Source organism: Callorhinus ursinus, unplaced genomic scaffold (genome assembly GCF_003265705.2).
Source record: "Callorhinus ursinus isolate GAN/ISIS: 27379988/994484 unplaced genomic scaffold, GSC_fseal_2.0 scaffold44, whole genome shotgun sequence".
Classification (NCBI taxonomy): Eukaryota; Metazoa; Chordata; class Mammalia; order Carnivora; family Otariidae; genus Callorhinus; species Callorhinus ursinus.
This window is the reverse complement of record NW_027397106.1, coordinates 11684320-11702360: the sequence shown is the minus strand read 5'-3', so window position 1 is coordinate 11702360 and position 18041 is coordinate 11684320. Positions and strand designations below refer to the sequence as shown.

The window sequence follows — 18041 nt, the reverse complement described above, 5'->3', positions numbered from 1 at the left end:
AAATTCTGTTTGGTTTTGTTTCAAGAACAGAAAAGACAGGAGAGGTGTGAGCATTCTGACAAGCTGCTGGGAGGCATTCGGTTGGTCAGGAAATGACTTAGTAAATGCAGATACGAATTACTAAAAGCCTATGCACATCAAAAGCAGTTTTTCTTTTTTATGTAATTTTATGTTCACTGTGTAAATTAATTGGGAGGAAATAATCCCCCAGATAAGCTTTGATCAAAATAAAAGTCACAAAGTATAAAGAATTCCAAATGGGAAAGCAGGGCAGGCCTGGGAAGAAAACAGTGCCAGCTAAGGGCCCACTGGGGCCTGGCAAAATGCGGACCTAAGGTTGGTAGTAACTGGGAATTTCAAAGAAGCTTTACCAGGTGGTCAGACAAGCTCTTAGAGGTAGGCAAAACTGAGGTGCTACTTGGAGTTAAGACTGCAATGCAGGGTGAGAACGATATGGCAATTGTATGGCATCCTGGCTTGTCTCCATGTTCAAACAGAGTAAATGCGAGGGATCCTACGTTCTAAGCAAGAAACTAAGTTTGAGAGATTTTACAGAATGATTTGATACATATAACAAAACCATTACAGATATATACTATGGATTTAATATTACAAGTAGAGAGTGTAACAGAGAAGTGTAACTTTTAAAATCTCAAATTTAGGAAAGTAACTAGCACAAGGGTTTATACCATTATGTATCCATCCACATGTAATTCCTTCCAAGGAATACTTGGAAGCATTAGGAAAATAATGAGTTGGAGAAGCCAAAACAGAAATAATAAGCAGAGGCTCCAGGATTCAGACTAGATCAACTTCCCTTCCCTGGGGTACTCTTGCACTCAGCAGAGGGGGAGGGAAGATTATTACTCATGTTGTAACTTACAAAAGGACCTGGGTTGTATAAATCAGGGTATACAGTTTTCAAGCTTACCCAGCCTTCAGAGTGAGTAGATTTACGTCACAAGGCTGGAGATAGCCAAGTGGTAGCTGTCAATACTCTATTCATTAGCAAACTTTTATAAGAATGAAAAATACAGAGCTCCAATTTTCCAAATTTATGAACAAGCTGAAGGATAATATTATCTTAGTTTTTAGAAGTTTGAATAATCTGATTTAATTGACTCGTATCGGAATTTCAATCACCCAATCTTTTCCATAGCAATGAGATATAATTAAAATAATGGATTTCAATGATTCCTTCCTGGTTGTTCATGGAATGTATAATGTATCAGGAATACAAGAACATAAAAATATATACTGTTAATATATATAAAGAATGTAATTCTTCCCACCTAAAATACTTTACCTCCTGTCCTTGAGCCTAATTTCCATGTTCCTCAGGCAGTCACTCCCACCAGGAAGCCTTCCCCGATGCCTTAGGATGATCCCACCTGATGACTCACTTGTTTCTCCCATCATCGCAGCTTTAACTTGTCACCCTCTATCTTTATCTCAGGTTTACTAGTGTGAAGTTCCTACAGAATGCAAGCCCCAAAAGGATGGAGCCACATTAACTAGACTCAGAGTCTGGTTCTAAGCACCTGGCACTGTGCCTAGCAAATAGAATGAGTAGAATTAAAATTTAAATTAATCATAAAGACAGTAAAAATAGGTGTCTCTCAAAGAAATTTTACTCTTAGGAAGGCATTTCAGGCTACTGCCTCAGTATCCCCTGCCACTATGCCACAGAGACAGTCTGATAGCCCATTCCTATCAACACTGCTTTCACTAAAGGCGAGAGCAGAATCCAAGGCCTTCATTACCCAGAGCCATGCACAAAGCCAAACTACTGAGCAACATACAAGCTCAATAAACAATGTCATATCAATACTTGCTCCTTCATTAAACACTTATTTTTATCCTCTCATTCCTCAACATTCAATTTCTCTGATAATAACCAACATATCCTTCCTCAATTATCCCCATCCACCTACAAAATGTTTTTTCAGCAGCTTTAAAGTAGATAAATGCCATATATATGTTTGTAAATGTCAAGGGAAGTCTATCTTTATCACCTGTTTAATACTTTATCACCCAGTTACCTAAAATTATATCATAAATGCTCCTAAGAACAATAGTTAACCTTAATAACACCTAAAAACAAGTTAGAGCATTTTATACACAGTATATACTAAAAATTGGTTATAACAACTACAAAGTAGGATAAACAGGAAACCCAATCAGAAAATGAGTTCTTTGCTTGTAAGAAAATATTAAATTACAGGAAAAGAAACATTTTTGTGTCCTATTACAGTCGAAAATTTACTACGTACTATCTAATCTTACCTACACTGATCTACCAATTAAATTTAGGTGCCTACCTAAAAGCCGCTTCCCAAAAGCAGTTCATTCCACAAACATCAGAGGGCAGCATCCAATAGGGATTCCAGTAACACAGAGAGAAATCTTTACACCTAACAGAGTAAGACAGAAATAAAGAGTCCTATGTGAGTATTTAGGTTTAAAACTAACAAGGAATTTACTTAATAACATAATAGCTTACTGTTCTATTTTACAGCAACAAAACTGCAAATCCAATTTTGCGAATTCAATAAAGCTAAGGTAACTTGAGTTTTGGAAATTTCTCCCTTTTCAAGGTACCATTATTTTTTTTTTTTGAGGTACCATTATTTTAAAAAGGACTTTAAAACCGTTAGGCAGAATATAGTACAGACTGAAAAACCATTTCCTAGTCAGGAACTCTCCAAACATATTAAAATTCCCTCCTCAGATGACACAGAAAATATGGAAATACTTCTAAAATTTTCCTTTGTGTACTACATAGATCCCCCTAGAATAAAATCCATTTCAGCCAAATAAAATAGTTGCTTATTCTGGAGCAAATTTAAAATGCCACAAATGCTGACAGAAAAGGAAGAAAGGATCTTTGAAGGCTTTTAAATTAATCTTCAATCCAAGCTAGTTGTATGGTGTTTTAAACTGGAAAAAAAAAAAAAAGCAAGCAAGCAAGCACGCTGATACCCATGGCTCAGTTTCATTATGTACATTATCTTCGTTTCGCTGTATTACACAAGCTAAAATGGAGGGATTAAGTGTAGTCTTTCCTCTTAGATTGCAGGTGGGAGCTCAGTTAACAACAGCCATAACACCTCACCTTACAAAAAGTATGCTTTTCATTGTTACTACTTTTCAAAACAATAGTTTAGTTTGAAATTCACTGCAGTGAGGCCTGGATACTAAAGCAAGTATGAAATCAGGGTGTCACTAAACTAGGTCACCTCATGTCCCCTCACCATGTAACTTTTTCTCTTGCTATAAATTCAATTATATGTTACTGTCTTAGAGCAAAAGGTCTATGAAATTTCATATTTGCAAAGATTTCTGATCATATCTCTCACACATGCCAACAGTCCAGGGCAGAGGATCTCAAACCCAGGCTGCACAGCGAAATCACCCAGAGAGCCCCGTAGGAGAACTATTAAATCAGAATCTCTGTGAACAGGGTGGGGCACAGATGGCACATTTTAAAATGGGTCCCAGGACCTGAGATGATGATACAAGAGCTGAAGGCAGATGCTTAACCAACTGAGCCACCCATGCACCCACAAATCTATCTTCTGTCTCTACAGATTTGCCTGTTACAAATACTTCACATAAATGAAATCATACAATATGTGGTCTCTCAAGTCTGACTTCCTTCAGTCTAACCCTTGAATATCAAGGTTCATCTACTGTAGTACACCTAAGTACCCTTCATTCCTTTTTACAACCAAAAAATGCATGGATATACCACATTTTGTTTAGTTATTCATCAGTTGATAGACATTTCGGTTGTTTTCCACCTTTTGGCTATTATAATGCCGCTATGAACATTTACAATTTCTCTCCAAATATGTTTTCAATTCTCTTGCATATATATCTACAAGTGAAATTGCTAAAAACTATAGTAATTAATGCAAATGAAATTGCAGGGAAAAAGTCAAGTTTTAGGTTTTCATAACCATAACTCAATGTCAAAACAGTTTTTTTTAGAAGGGATTTTTTTTTCCGTCCTTCTTTAATGGAAATGTAAAAGATATGCACTAGTGAGTACACATACCACTATTTAAAAAAAAAAATCATAAAACACTGATGTGCTGCCGGCAAGAGGTGGCATAATTTAATGTTTCTTATTTCCCAAACTTACATTCTCTCACTTATGAAAAAATGGTTTTAAAGACTGAGAGTAGAAACTCATTACGTACCAGTTAACTGTTATTACAAGCAAAGATTAGAAAAAAAAAACTAATCTGGAGACAGACAGCAACTGTATTTTCAGGCCAGAAAAAAATAAAGTTAAAAAATATTGAGAAAATAAAGGTAGTTATCCAAGTTCCGGTTATTAGTTGCTTTTGCTTTTATTCCTTAAAACTGTTGGAGGGGCAACCGGGTGGCTCAGTCGGTTAAGCGACTGCCTTTAGCTCAGGCCATGATATCCAAGCCCTGGGATGGAGCCCCATATCGGGCTCCCCGCACAGCCAGGAGTCTGCTTCTCCCTCTCCCTCTGCCCCTCCCCACCACTCCACTCCCAACTCCCACCCGACCCTGGCTCGTGCTCCATCTCTCTCTAAGTAAAATCTTAAAAAAAAAAAAGAAAAAAAACTATTGGAAATGAAATATTAGAAATATACTACATTCAAAGAGGTAATTCTATCAAATAATTTTAATGGGGCAAAACTGTAAGTTGAGCTTAGTGGGTATGTCTTCAGTAAACAGTGACATCCAAAAATCAATGAAGTCCATAAATGCAAATCTTCTTCACTGTGGAATAAATTGAAATAAAACTTTACTATGACTCATCCTCAAATTTCATATGGCATAATGTTTCTAGTTCTAGGTGGCTTGTCTACAAAGTGGTCAAGGGGTAGCACAAGGGATCTTATGGTGATAACACAGCTGTGTTTGTGGAGGTGGTTGCACGAATTTACACATGTGATAAAACTGCATGACACATACGAAAAGCATGTAAAACTGGGATATCTGAATAGTCTATGTGCTGTACAATGTCAATTTCTGGGGTTTTAATATTGCACTATATTGATATATATTCCAGTTGTATTGATATATATTCCAATATTGTACTATGCTCATATAAAATCCTACTATTGGAGGAAACAAGTGAATGATAGAAGGGTGTCTCTGAAACTTCCTGTGAATTTATGTTTATTTTAAAAATTTAAAAAATTATCAGAAACAAAATTCCCCAAAATTTCAGTACTTGAAGAACTGAGATACTTCATGCTCGGGATTAAGCAGAGCATTTAACTATATAAACTCTCCACAATAACAGTTCCCAAACTTGAAGTTTACTTAAATCTGGTAACAGAAGGTCTTTTGTACTTTTAAATTAACCTGGAAAATGTACTTTTCATCTCAAAACATCTACCACAGTCGTGAGGCTTTAGTGAAAACCATGCACAACTTACAGTCAGGGATAGGTTTAGGCATATCCCGCAAAAGAATGTGGAAGTCTGAATGAAGTGCTGCGAGCCACCGTGCAACCTCAAGGCATAGATACCTACACTGTGACTATGGCAAGAAAAACAGAGACACTCTCAACCACATTAAAGGAGACCATTCCCATGATACTGACAAATCAGCCTTACTTGAAGATCAGTACCTGGGTCACTCATTTTCAACTAAAAATTGTCTCCAGACAACTTAATTTCTAGCTCTGTCAGCTCTTCATTTCTTTTTCTTAAATCTCTAATTTCATTACTACTTAGGGCAAAAACGACTGCTTATATACAAAAGGCAACAATTACTTATCTATTTCAAAACTAAGCATCACATCGTACCCAACTCCCTCCTCCAGGAAAAAGAAAAAAAAAGAAACCGTATTAAAGATTTAAACGTTAAAAAAAAGTGGGGGGGGACCCTCCAGTAGAAAGTTTTCCTCTGCATGACAAAGATAAAAATGGTAAAGGAAAAAACTGAATACATAAAAAGTTTAAACTTCATATGGTATACACACAGGTAAGTTAATATGTGGGGACAAGTATTTTCAACAGGTATGGCACAGATAATAACTTTAATGTGTTAAAAGAGGATTTCTAAATCAAAAGTACACATTCCTTTTTTACTAGCCTAATCAGTTTCCCTCCAACAACATAGAACAAAATAATTTTAATTAAGTAATTACTAGTCAGATTTGTGCTAAGCACTTTACAACCATGTGAAGTATGATCCTCAATGAACTAAAATACAAGTGTAGGGTATTGGTTTTACATAAGATGTCTTTGCATGAACAAAGCAGAAATGAAGGTGGCTTTAGTAAGTAATCTGTTTCACTATTCACTGCCTGAACTTCTCTCTTCAAAAACGACTTCAGGAAAGAGGGAAAAAATTTCTCTACTAAAAACAGTAGTGTGAAAATAGTGGTCAAACCTTTCTCAGCTACATTAGTGGTTCTCAATCTTTGGTTGTGTAACAATAACCTGGAGCACGTATCTAAAATATAGATTCCCAGGGGCGCCTGGGTGGCTCAGATGGTTAAGCGTCTGCCTTCGGCTCAGGTCATGATCCCAGGGTCCTGGGATCGAGTCCCGCATCGGGCTCCCTGCTCAGTGCAGAGCCTGCTTCTCCCTCTCCCTCTGCCATTCCCTCTGCTGTGCTCTTCTCTCTAACTCTCTGTCAAATAAATAAATAAAACCTTTAAAAAATAATAATAATAAAATAAAATATAGATTCCCAGACCCCACTAATAGGCACCTGGTTTAAGCAGGTCTGGACTGGGGACTAAGGACAGGATTTTTTCCAGAGGGCAGAAATTGAAATAAAAATTTTTTTTTTTATTAAAATTTAAATGACTGAGGGGCCCCTGGGTGGCTCAGTCGGTTAAGCACCAGACTCTGGGATTCAGCTTGGGTCCTGATCTCAATGAGATCGAGCCCTGCGTCCCCGGATGTGCACAAGAGGGTAGTCTGCTTGGATATTCTCTCTGCCCTTTCCCCCAGCTGTATGCTCACTCTCCCCCAAATAAATAAATAAATCATTTTCTTAGGATTTTTTGAGAGAGAAGCACTAGCAGGGGGAGGGGCAGAGGGAGAGAGAGAATCCTCGGGCAGACTCCCCAGATTGCCTGCTGAGTGAGGAGCCCAACGCAGGGCTCGATCCCAGGACCCTGGGATCATTACCTGAACTGAAGGTAGATGCTTAACTGACTAAGCCACCCAGGTACCCTAAATAAGTAAATCTTAAAAAATTTTTTAATTTAAATGATTGAAACCATCACCATATTAGCCACAGTTTTACTGTGCTAGACACCATATTCAGTCATCATTCAAGCTACTTCATTTCAAATTCTCACACACAACCCAATGTCATACTCTTACCTCTAATCTAACTTTTGAGTAAATGTATTCAAAGTTCACACAGCCAAACATATGTTAAAGCTGAAGTCTGGGTCTCCAAAGCCCTACAGATGCTCAGTACATCCTACTAGTGTTCACAAGATCCAGGAGAAATGAGAACTCAACGGCCTCACCAGTGAGGTGACTTGACACAACAAACAGCATGATGGGTCCAGAAATGGTTATCACTCAAAAGCTCAGTAGTTTCCTGATTCCCCACTTCACACCACCATACAGCTACAACAGGACGAAATCTTGATAATCATCAAGAATCATTAGTGAAATGTGAGAATTCATTCTGAGTAGCTAAAGTCACAAAACAGTCTAACTCCTTCTACAGAAGTCCTGTGTTTATATTATATTGAATAACTTAGTAACAGTCTGTCCACGTGGAGCAGCTAAAGAGGGTTTCTCTATGTGGAAGAGCCACTGCCTAGCCAGCATTCTCCTCTTCAAGACACCACTCATCCCCAACACCAATCATGCTATCCTGTCCACCACAAGGATGTGCAAGTAACACAGAGCCAGAGAATCAGAGGTCACCATTCTTGACAACACTGATGGACATGTGATGCAAACAAGTCCAATGAGAGCCTTTTCCTAAAAATTTTTATTTGAGATAAGAGAAGAAACACTGCAAAGATCCCAAGAACAAAGCCGGTCTACAGTGGAAGAGAGTAAGGGAGTCCTCGTCCTTCGGGTCGCTGGAGCCGCCCGGGGAATTTTCCTTTCAATTTTGCTCCTGCCAGCGACCCATGTAAGCCTCTAAGTACATTTTGCTTAAGTCAGTTGTATTGGATTTTAATCACTGACAACTAAGGATTCTATTTACCAATTAACTAAGGTTAAGTATTACCCACATTTTACAGGTGAGAAAACGGAAGTAGAGAGGTGGTCAAGGTTTCACAGCAGAGACAGGAAGAGAACAGGTTTGTCTGACTCTAAGACCCGTGCATTTTCTAAATACCAAAATATAATGGATTCAAACAAGATACACTAATTAATAGATTTCACTGAAAAATTGTTCCTATCATTTTAGAAATTTTACTCTGAGAACTCGGAAGGATCTTTCCAAGTAATTTATTGTCATGGAATTCCATGCAACAAACGCTGTCTATAAGATTTGACAGTAAAAGGTATAACCTAGATTCCGTATTTTAAATGAATGCGAAAAATAATAGTTAAAGTTTTTCAGGTAAGACTGCTTCAAAAAAGAATGCAATGATAAATCTAGCCCTACCAAGAAAAGGAAGATGTTGCCTGCCTTATACACCTTTTTCCACTGATGAAACACTATGTAGCCCAGATTCTCATCAAAGAAGCTTCACAGAAAGAGCCCTAAAGAATCAAAAGATACAATCCTGGTCCAATTACTGATGCCTTCTGGACCCTGGTCAAATGATTTATACATAGGAAGAGAGGTTAAAGACAGGTATCTACTCCATATCCTGTGGTAGCCAAAAAAGTTCACCAAACTCTATGAGAAATCTTTAAAAATGTTATAAGTAATATCTAAAATTAAGACTCCTGATGTCTTAAGAATTCTCCTGACCTTGTCAAACTGTAGAGTAAAAATGTAACAATCTAACTTTTTCATGTTGTTCCTCTGCCCAAAGTTATTATACAAGCACATGCAGTGAAATGTACTTCACATTTTTACCAAGACTAAAACAATTTTAAAGTTAGAGTTATACCTCATTTAAAATGAGAAGTTATGCTGCTCAGAGGACCTGTAAATATACAGCTTTTTAGTTGACCTGGACACATCAAACTTAAAATTTCAGTAATAGCTCTATAAAACATTTATTAAGATGAAGTGCTGGGACACCTGGCTGGCTCAGTCAGTAGACACACGACTCTTGATTTTGGGGTTGTGAGTTCCAGCCCCACGTTGGACACAGAGATTACTTAAAAAAAAAAAAAAAAAAAAAAAAAAGGTACCGAGGTGCTTATTCTAAATAAAGTAATTCTGTTCAAATCAGCTAGCCAAGCAAATACAATTTACAAAAATCTGTCACAAAATAAAGTGTAAGTATCTGAGACAAAGCACTAAAGATGAATGTCACGCTACCAAACTGAAATCTAATACTATATCATAGTCCAATTTCATCCAATGTTTTAAAATGTGGCTTCCTTCCGATTCTACCCACTACAAAAATAATTTTCTTTTCCATAATTTTAAATGCTTCACAATCACAGCTTTTCCTGAGCCTCATTATTCAAGAGCTCATTCAGGTCTTCAGTCACCGCCTCTCCCAGGGCAGGGAAGAGTTGACAAACCTGACTGGAAGTGGTTCTGCTTTTATGAATACGGTCAGGGATTCGCCTGACTGTAATCAAATCCGGGGGTAAAAACATGACAGTCCAGCTTTCCCATGCTGCTCCTAGGCCCACACGTCCTCCCCCTTTCATTTTGAAAACGACCATCAACTCTCAGAACGTTCAAGAGCCTGCAGCTGACCTGCCCCTCCTCTCTTACCAACCCCGTACTTGCTGATACCAAAGCCGACTTCGCCTCTTACTAAGGGAGCGCTCCGAGTCATTCCCAGGGAGGTGCCCACAAATATAGGAGCTTATTTTTCAAGGAAGTGGAAAGGCTCTGATTCTGTTAAGCATTCATAATGCGCCGCATTCTTTTTAAAATCTCACGTAGATTCCAACCCTGGCAGTGATCTGTGTAAATCCACGTTAAGTCATTATGTTACTTTTTAAACACCGATTCTTAAAAGAAAGATATCCCATCCCACAAAACACGTTAGCATGTTAAGTATCGCTCATTTTTCTTAACTTGCTGTAACTTTCAGAACAAACCGATGTTTCCTAAAGAAAAATTCAAAATACGCATAAAAGTTCTGTCCAGATTTAACAGATTAATAATGAAAATTTAAGCGTTAACACACAAAAATTAGATGCCCCATTCAGGAGAGGGGGAAAAAATTGAACTAGGGCGCCAGCCTGATGTTTAAATATCTCAACTTGAACTCCATGGAAACAAGAGGGAATTCCCACTAGCCAGACAGCAAGAAAGCTTTTGTGGGGCACCTTTTACTTTCAATGAATTCTGTCAGGGGGAAAAAAAAAACTGTCGATTAAAAGTTGAAAATTAATTTCTACACGCTTTAAAGAGCGCATAAGGAATGCGTCAGAAGACAAACACAAAGACCATGGGGTGCTCTCCGACTAGGCTCACGCGCGGATGGAAGGGGAAGGAGGGAAACGAGAGAAGGGGTCAGAGACCGCGGCAAAGAAGCGGGAGGCGCGGGCCCGGCGGCGGGAGGCGCGGGGCGGACCGGCGAGCAGCCAAGCCCAGGCCGAGCCCCGCGCCCCCGCGACCGCCGCGCCCCTCGCCCCGGCCCCGGTGCCCTGACAGGGAACGGCCCGTACCTGTCTGACGGGCCGGGATGCGCTGCGGGGCCCACGCTGCCCACCCCTCTTGAGCCGCCGCGTCCGCCGCCCGTGAGCCAGGAAGCCGCCGCGGCCTGCGGCTTCCCGCCACGGCCGCCCGCTCCTTCCTCCAAGGACACGGCGAGCTGGCTGAAGGCGTAAAGGAGCGAGCAGAAGCCGCAGGCCAGGCACAGCACCACGATGCGCAGGTAACGCCGCATCGCCCCGGCCCCGCGCCTCAGCCGCCGCCGCCACCGCCACCGCCACCGCCGCCGCACCGCGCCCGCCCGGCGAACTGGAGCGTAGGGAGCCGCACAGCGCAGCCGCGGCCGCAACAAGTTCCTCCTCCGCCGCGGCCTCGAGCCCGCCCCTCCTTCCTCTTCTCCCTCCCGACCTCCTCTCCTCCCTCTCTCCCTCCTCGCCTCGCCTCACCCCGCCCAACCGCCTTCGCCTGCTAGCCGACTACCCTGCCCGGGGCCCTGACACCGCCTCCGCCGCCGGGCCCCTCCCCGGAATGCGGGCAGCTGCCGGACGCGCAGGCGCAGTGACCGCGAGAGAACTTGGCACGCCGGGGGGTCGGAAGGGAAGGCCAAAGGAACTCGGCGCAGGTAGCTCCCGGTGGCTCGGCACTGCAGAGGAGGGGTGTGGCGAAATGAACGGGGTGTTGAAGACAGGTGACCCAAATTCAAGTTATGGTTCTTCCACATGGTAGTTTGTGACGTGGAGCAACCTAAATTCTCTGAGCATGTTTCTTCATCTCTAAAACGGTGATAATATCCTCATCATAGGGTGATTGAAAGATTAAACTGCTTAACGCACGAAAAACGCCTTGCACCTGGAAGGCTTTTTTTTTATCTATTTATTATTTGAGAGAGAGAGAATGAGAGCTAGAGAGCACAAGAGGGAAGAGGGTCAGAGGGAGAAGCAGACTCTGCGGGACTCGATCCCAGGACTCCAGGATCATGACCTGAGCCGAAGGCAGTCGCTTAACCAACTGAGCCACCCAGGCGCCCTGGAAGGCATTTGATTAGGCCAGTTTTCAGTTCTGTCCTCCTCAGCAGGGACTTCCCCAGCCTCTAAGTTTCTATAATACTGTGTGAGCCATTTTCATCCAGATACTTAATTACCTCGTAATGCTGTTGAGTATGCATATCTTGCCTCCGAACGAGCTTGTTAAGGGCATGTTCAGCTGAGGTCCTCCCTATTACATCTTTTTGACCTCCTTTACAACTCATCATTTGCATGTCCATAAGAATAATATTCTCCCTAAAGGGCTTTCTCTTTAGCTTTCCATTTCTTCTCCCTCTTCATCAGCCGTATTTCCATTCCATTCATTTATTGAACATTTATAAAGCACCACTATGAGCCAAGAATTATGTGAGTACTTTGGGGTATAAAGAGACCTAGTTGGGCATGGGGTGAGACAGTAAATAAGTACATAAATAAATGGGACTAATAAATAAGTGTAAATAAGTAAATGAAGGACAATAAGTAAATAAGTGGGACTTGTAAATAAGTGCAATACCACGATACAGACATTAGGAGAGAAGCCTGTAAAGGTGTGGGCAAACACAAAAAAGAGTGATCAGTTATACTGAGGGCATCGTCAAGAGACACTTGGTAGTAAAAGAGGCACAGATTCTTCGGTGGGGTAAGGGAAGGAATTGCAGGCTGAGGGATCAATGAAACAGATTCTTGTGTTTGGGGAACTGTAAGAAGTTTGATACCACCAGCTAAGTGAATGCAAGGGAGGGTATGATGAGTGATAAGACTAGAAGTTAAAGGGGACAGATATTTGAGTGCCTTGTTTGGTATACCAAGGAGTTTGAACTTAATCTAGCAGACAGTGGTGACCAGTGAAGGGTTTAAATTAGGAAGTAACATGATCACATTTGCCTTTTACAGAGCAGGTTTTGGCCCCACTGTGGAGACTGAGACAAAGATTAAGACTGGAACCAGAAAGCAGTTACAGTGCCACAAAGTGAGGGAAAGAAGGTTTTAAACACACACACACACACACACACACACACACACACACACTTCATGAAGAAAAATCATGCTGTTAAACTTCAAATTGCATTTGGAGTTCTTTTATTTTTTTAAGGATTTCATTTATTTGAGAGAGAGAGAACACAAGCAGGGGGAGTTACAGAGGGAGAGGGAGAAGCAGGCTCCCCGCTGAGCAGGGATTGATGCAGGGCTCCACCCCAGGACCCCGAGATCATGACCGGAGCAGAGGGCAGACACCCCAACCCACTGAACCACCCAGGTGCCCTGCAGTTGGAGCTTTGAAGAGTTTGGCCATGAGAAACAAAGTGGGGAAATGCTTTGTAATTTCGCAGTAGTTCTCCATTTGGAATCCCTACACAATCCCTACCAAAAACTGCTGGCTCTGTGACCATGGGAAAGTTACTAAATAAATTTAAGCCTCAGTTTCTTCTATAAGGATTAAATTTCTTGACTTACCAGACAAAAAAATGAAAACTAGCATGCTATCAAGATGTGTAAGTATAATGAAAACATACACTTATTCATTCAATAAACATTTATTAAATATATTCTACATGCCAGACAAGGGGCTAGAGTGTACTGCCCTCAAAGGGAAGACAGGCAAGTAAAAATAATGACAATATTAAATTAATCCTTCTACTACACTTTACAATTCTTAAGAGAAATAAAGATAAACTTAACGAGGTACAAAGATGGATCGCAAAAGCATTTATAAGAATGGAAAATAGATTTTGAGAGAGAAAAATAAAGGACATGGTACCAAGAAACTGGAGTAAGAGCTAGTACTCAAATAGATCAAAGATGTTTAAAGAGATGCCTACCACAATTGTTCTCTATTTCAACAAAGAAACTAAATGTAGTAAAAACAAAGAATAATTTAATGCTCCACAGGATGTTAAAATACTGGAATGGCAGTTTTCATTCTGCAACAATTTATGGGACAAGCACATCCAGAAGAATGATTCATTTACTTGACATCAGGGTTCTAGACTATATCACATCCCTTTAGTTCCTTTTAATCCTGTAATTAAAAAGAAAATTCTGTTGAAAAAGCATATAAGGCATTCCAAAATTAGAAATGATTTTTGTATTACCCACAGTGTTACCTGATTATCTTGGAGTATAAGGAGCCATGTACATGCCCTTATGATCATTTCCAGGATTCACACATTTTTATATTTTTTTATACTTTTTTAAAAGATTTCTATATTTAAGTAATCTCTGCATCCAACATGGGGCTCAAACTCATGACCCCGAGATTAAGAGTCAGATGCTCTTCTGACTGAGCCAGCCAGGTGCCCCTGAACATTTTTATATTCTTAAAATTAATTTTAAATTATTGAAAATGATTTAAATATTTTTGATGTCATAATAGGTACTTCTGTCATTTACTGTGTGTATGTATGTACTCTTTTTTTTAAAAGATTTTATTTACTTATTTGACAGAGAGAGACACAGCGAGAGAGGGAACACAAGCAGGGGGAGTGGGAGAGGGAGAGGCAGGCTTCCCGCCAAGCAGGGAGCCCAAATGCAGGGCTCGATCCCATGACCCTGGGGTCATGACCTGAGCCGAAGGCAGACGCTTAACGACTGAGCCACCCAGGTGCCCCTATGTATGTACTCCTAAGTTTACTTTTTCATGTCTAGACCACCCTCATAATTCTCTAGTGACAGACTGGCTATATAAAAATTTTTAATCAATGTTGATCTTCCCTTCATTCTGTCAAAAAGGTTAATCTAGGTGGACAAAAAGAAATTTACAAGAAGCAATATTTGTTGTTAAATTATAAAGACCTCCTCCGTGATCTAGAAAACTCTGATTCAGGAAAATCCAAATTTCAAGAATCTTCTATTCAAAAGATTAATCTTGATTATTCTTATAGCTCCTGGTACATTTTGAATGTATACCAGACATTCCATTAATGTTTTTTTTTTTTTTTTATAAATCCTCTCTAAGTCACTCTGTAACAAATTTAGGGTCTGCTCAGCATTTCCTTCCTACTTCCGTTTACCTTTTAGGACTTCTTTTTAAAAAAAAAGAAGAAATCCTCTGGGGGAAAAGATAAATTCTTTATCTTTTCAGAGTAAAGTTCAAAATTTTTTAATATAACTTCACTTTATAAAGGTCTATGCATAATCTGATTCAATCCTTGTAACACACATATGATGTAGATGTTATTTTCTTTTAAAAAACAAGGAACTTGAAACTCAGAGGTTTGTTAACCCCATCACTAATTTTGACGATCCATAATTCAAATGGAAATCTTTAAGGATCCAACACATTTTTCTTCCATTTTACCATACTACCTCTGAACAAATAAATGCTAAACTGAGTGATGCAAATTAAAAGTAAAAGCAAAAAGAAAAAAAAAAACCTATGTTATGTGAAAACCTCTTAGACTGGTCTTGGGATTAAAACAAAATTTACAATCAGAGAAATACAAGTCAGATTAGTTGCAGAGCACAGAGAATCAGAAATTCAGACTAAAAGTGAAGACCATTCTCTCTTCCGGTTGGCTTCTAGTGAAATCTCTTCATTTCCCACAGTCCATTTCCTAGAAACCTTGTTGGACTGGAGGAAGAAGTTGGAAAAGAATACTGTCGGTATGGGGGCACTGGGTGGCTCAGTCATTAAGCGTCTGCCTTCGGCTCAGGTCATGATCCCAGGGTCCTGGGATGGAGCCCCACAACGGGCTCCCTGCTCAGCCGGAAGCCTGCTTCTCCCTCTGCCACCCGCCCCCCACCCCCCGCTTGTGTTCCCTCTCTCGCCGTGTCTCTGTCAAATAAATAAATAAAATCTTAAAAAAAAAAAAGAATACTCTCAGTTTGAACAAAAAGTATTTCAGTTTACGTGTTCATTCAGACCAGTAAATGTGAGGAAAAAGTAGAGTCAGGGATAGGATGAAAGAGAAAACGATTCTCTTCATTCTCAAATGTAGGCCACATGATTTGAAAAAGTGGCAGTGTAAGACCAATGAATGGGGACACCTTAGCTTCTATATGATCCCCAAATTTAGCTGGTATTTCCATCCACAAGGAAGGGAGAGTATAGAGGGGGTGGAGTAGGGAGGGGAGTAAGGAATATCTTATGGACCATCCCTGTACTTATCCCCCATTCAGTCTTCAGGAACCCTCCATTCCCATTAATACAATAGATTTTAATCTTTTTTTTTTAATAAAATACTGTCAGTAAAAGCTAGATTTGCAGGGAAATTTAGTCATGAGGAAAATTAGAATTAAAACACACATGCGCAAGTTCTCTAAAACCTGCCATCAATCGAGGTCATGATTACAAGAGTAAGTAACAGATCTTCTGCCTGACCCAGGTCCCCAAAGGCTGAAGGCTGAAAATAATTAAGAATTCTGATACCATCACACTTCAGAAGTCCAGTTCTCAGTTCAAAAATAAAATCAGAATTCTTACTGTTACCCGTATTCCTTTCTATAAAGAAATTACATCACTAGGCAACCCTATGTTATGTTTGGTTTCTTTTTACTTTTCTATATTTTTAATGAAGTAAAAAAAAAAAATTCTTTTCTCCTCTGAGTTAAACTGTTCTTTATCTTATCCTGTACTGGAAACAGGCTTTCTTATCTTCTTTTATTAAAGAACTACCTCTTGGGCCAAGATCATTTTGCTCTTTTGAGAACTCAGCCTACTTTCCTTTTTTAAAAATGCTTTCACTGCCATTTTGTCCCTTAGGAGTCTTCTCCCAAACTGGTTTTACACAGTATCCCAACCTCAATTCTGCTGACTCTAAAAGTAAACACAGGCTCATTTCGTTGTTGCTATTACTATAAATTAAGAGGATAGTGAAAATAATACACATGAAAAACTCTAAATTAATGAGTCTTGGTACCCAGTTTAGTTTCTGAATTCTCTTGCTGAGTTAATGGAAATAATGAAGATGAGATGGTAGCTTTCATCCAAACTCCCTACTTCCAGGTAAGCCAGCAGATCTAAACCTAGACATAAGCTCAAGACCTGCCACTTAGGAAGGCACCCATTTCACTACAACCTGTCCCAAAAAGTTCTCATTGGGGCTTAGCCTCACACATTGAAATGAAGAAATTTTCTAACTTTTTAAAAGTTAGTATTACCAAAGTTTTATAATATTTTATACTATAATACTTTATAATACTAAAATAGTATTACTAAATAGTATTACTGTTTAGCTTTACAGAAGAGATTTGAGGAACTTTATAAGAACACAAGGAAAAACATTAAGATCAGAATCTAGAAAAAATATAGATCAAGAATAAGAATATAGACATGGCAGGCAATTAAGTCCTACATAATTATTAAAAGTAAGCCTAATTTTAATCTGAGATTTCTCTCAGAAACAGAGGGCAATCAATAAATTATCTGCATTGTCTGTAACAAAAAGGCAAATTTTCTCATGTGAATTAAAGCTTTTCCTGAAATAGGTCTAAATAAAATTTCTCATTTGGATTCTGGGTAATGTTTCTTCATTATCTTCACAAAAAGGAATAGCAGACCTCATTCAGCTGATTTTTAAAAATTAGTATAGAGAAAAATCTCACATGGCTTAAAGTCTTAAACTTTGAAAATTCAAGCAGGAGTAATGAAATGAGAGCTAGTAAAACTACTACTGACACCGAACATTATCAGCTGCAACTATCAAGATGAGATCCTAACATTTTCAGTGTGGACTTGCAGTGGATACTTAGTCCAAGCTGAGTTTCCTAGAAAAAAAGGGGGTGGGGGGTTTGGCACACACTCCCTCTGCTACTTCTGTTATCTTACACGTTTTTATTGTTGCAGTGAGATGGCATTGTAATTACTTATTTACAGATCTCTCCTCTTAACATGTGAGCTCCAACCCCTAGCTCAGTGTCAAGCACACAAAATACACTCAATAAATGTTCACTGAATTGAGTACTGATATAAAGACAATCTAGATCAGGAAAATACTGAATGTGTAACAATAGTAAAATAGCTACTACTGTCTACAACTCCTACTGAAGAAAACACACAGAAAACAGACACACACACAATGATTCAGAACATGAAACACGTCCCAGAGCACTGAAACTTCTCAGAGTTCTACTTGATTTTTCCATAGAAGTACCTAGCTTATTACGGCATTTCATATACTCCAGAACTGGCCCATTCCATAAAGACAGGAATATCTACACTGGCTAAATACAAAGGCCACATTAAAAACATTCAAATTATCTAGGAGAGCGGGGATCTGCATTCAGGAAAGTAGTGTTCATATAATTCAAGGTAAAACTTCTCTATGACAGCTTCTTAAAATGAACTGGTTTTGA

General features: G+C 39.4%; 1 protein-coding gene across 3 annotated transcripts in view; it reads right to left on the bottom strand.

The window, feature by feature from the left end:
• GXYLT1 (glucoside xylosyltransferase 1) overlaps positions 1–11462 on the bottom strand; it is a 46338-nt gene extending 34876 nt beyond the window's left edge. Inside the window, exons 1-2 of one of the 3 annotated variants that reach the window (XM_073882108.1) lie at positions 10737–11462; positions 2322–2414 (exon numbers count right to left, since the gene is read on the bottom strand). In XM_073882108.1, coding sequence (XP_073738209.1) covers positions 2322–2414; positions 10737–10957 — 314 coding nt within the window. In that variant the 5' untranslated portion in view covers positions 10958–11462. The remainder of the gene's footprint in view (positions 1–2321; positions 2415–10736) is intronic. The other 2 variants (XM_025883159.2, XM_025883160.2) reach the window with 2 other exon arrangements.
• Between the last annotated feature and the right edge of the window lie 6579 nt (positions 11463–18041).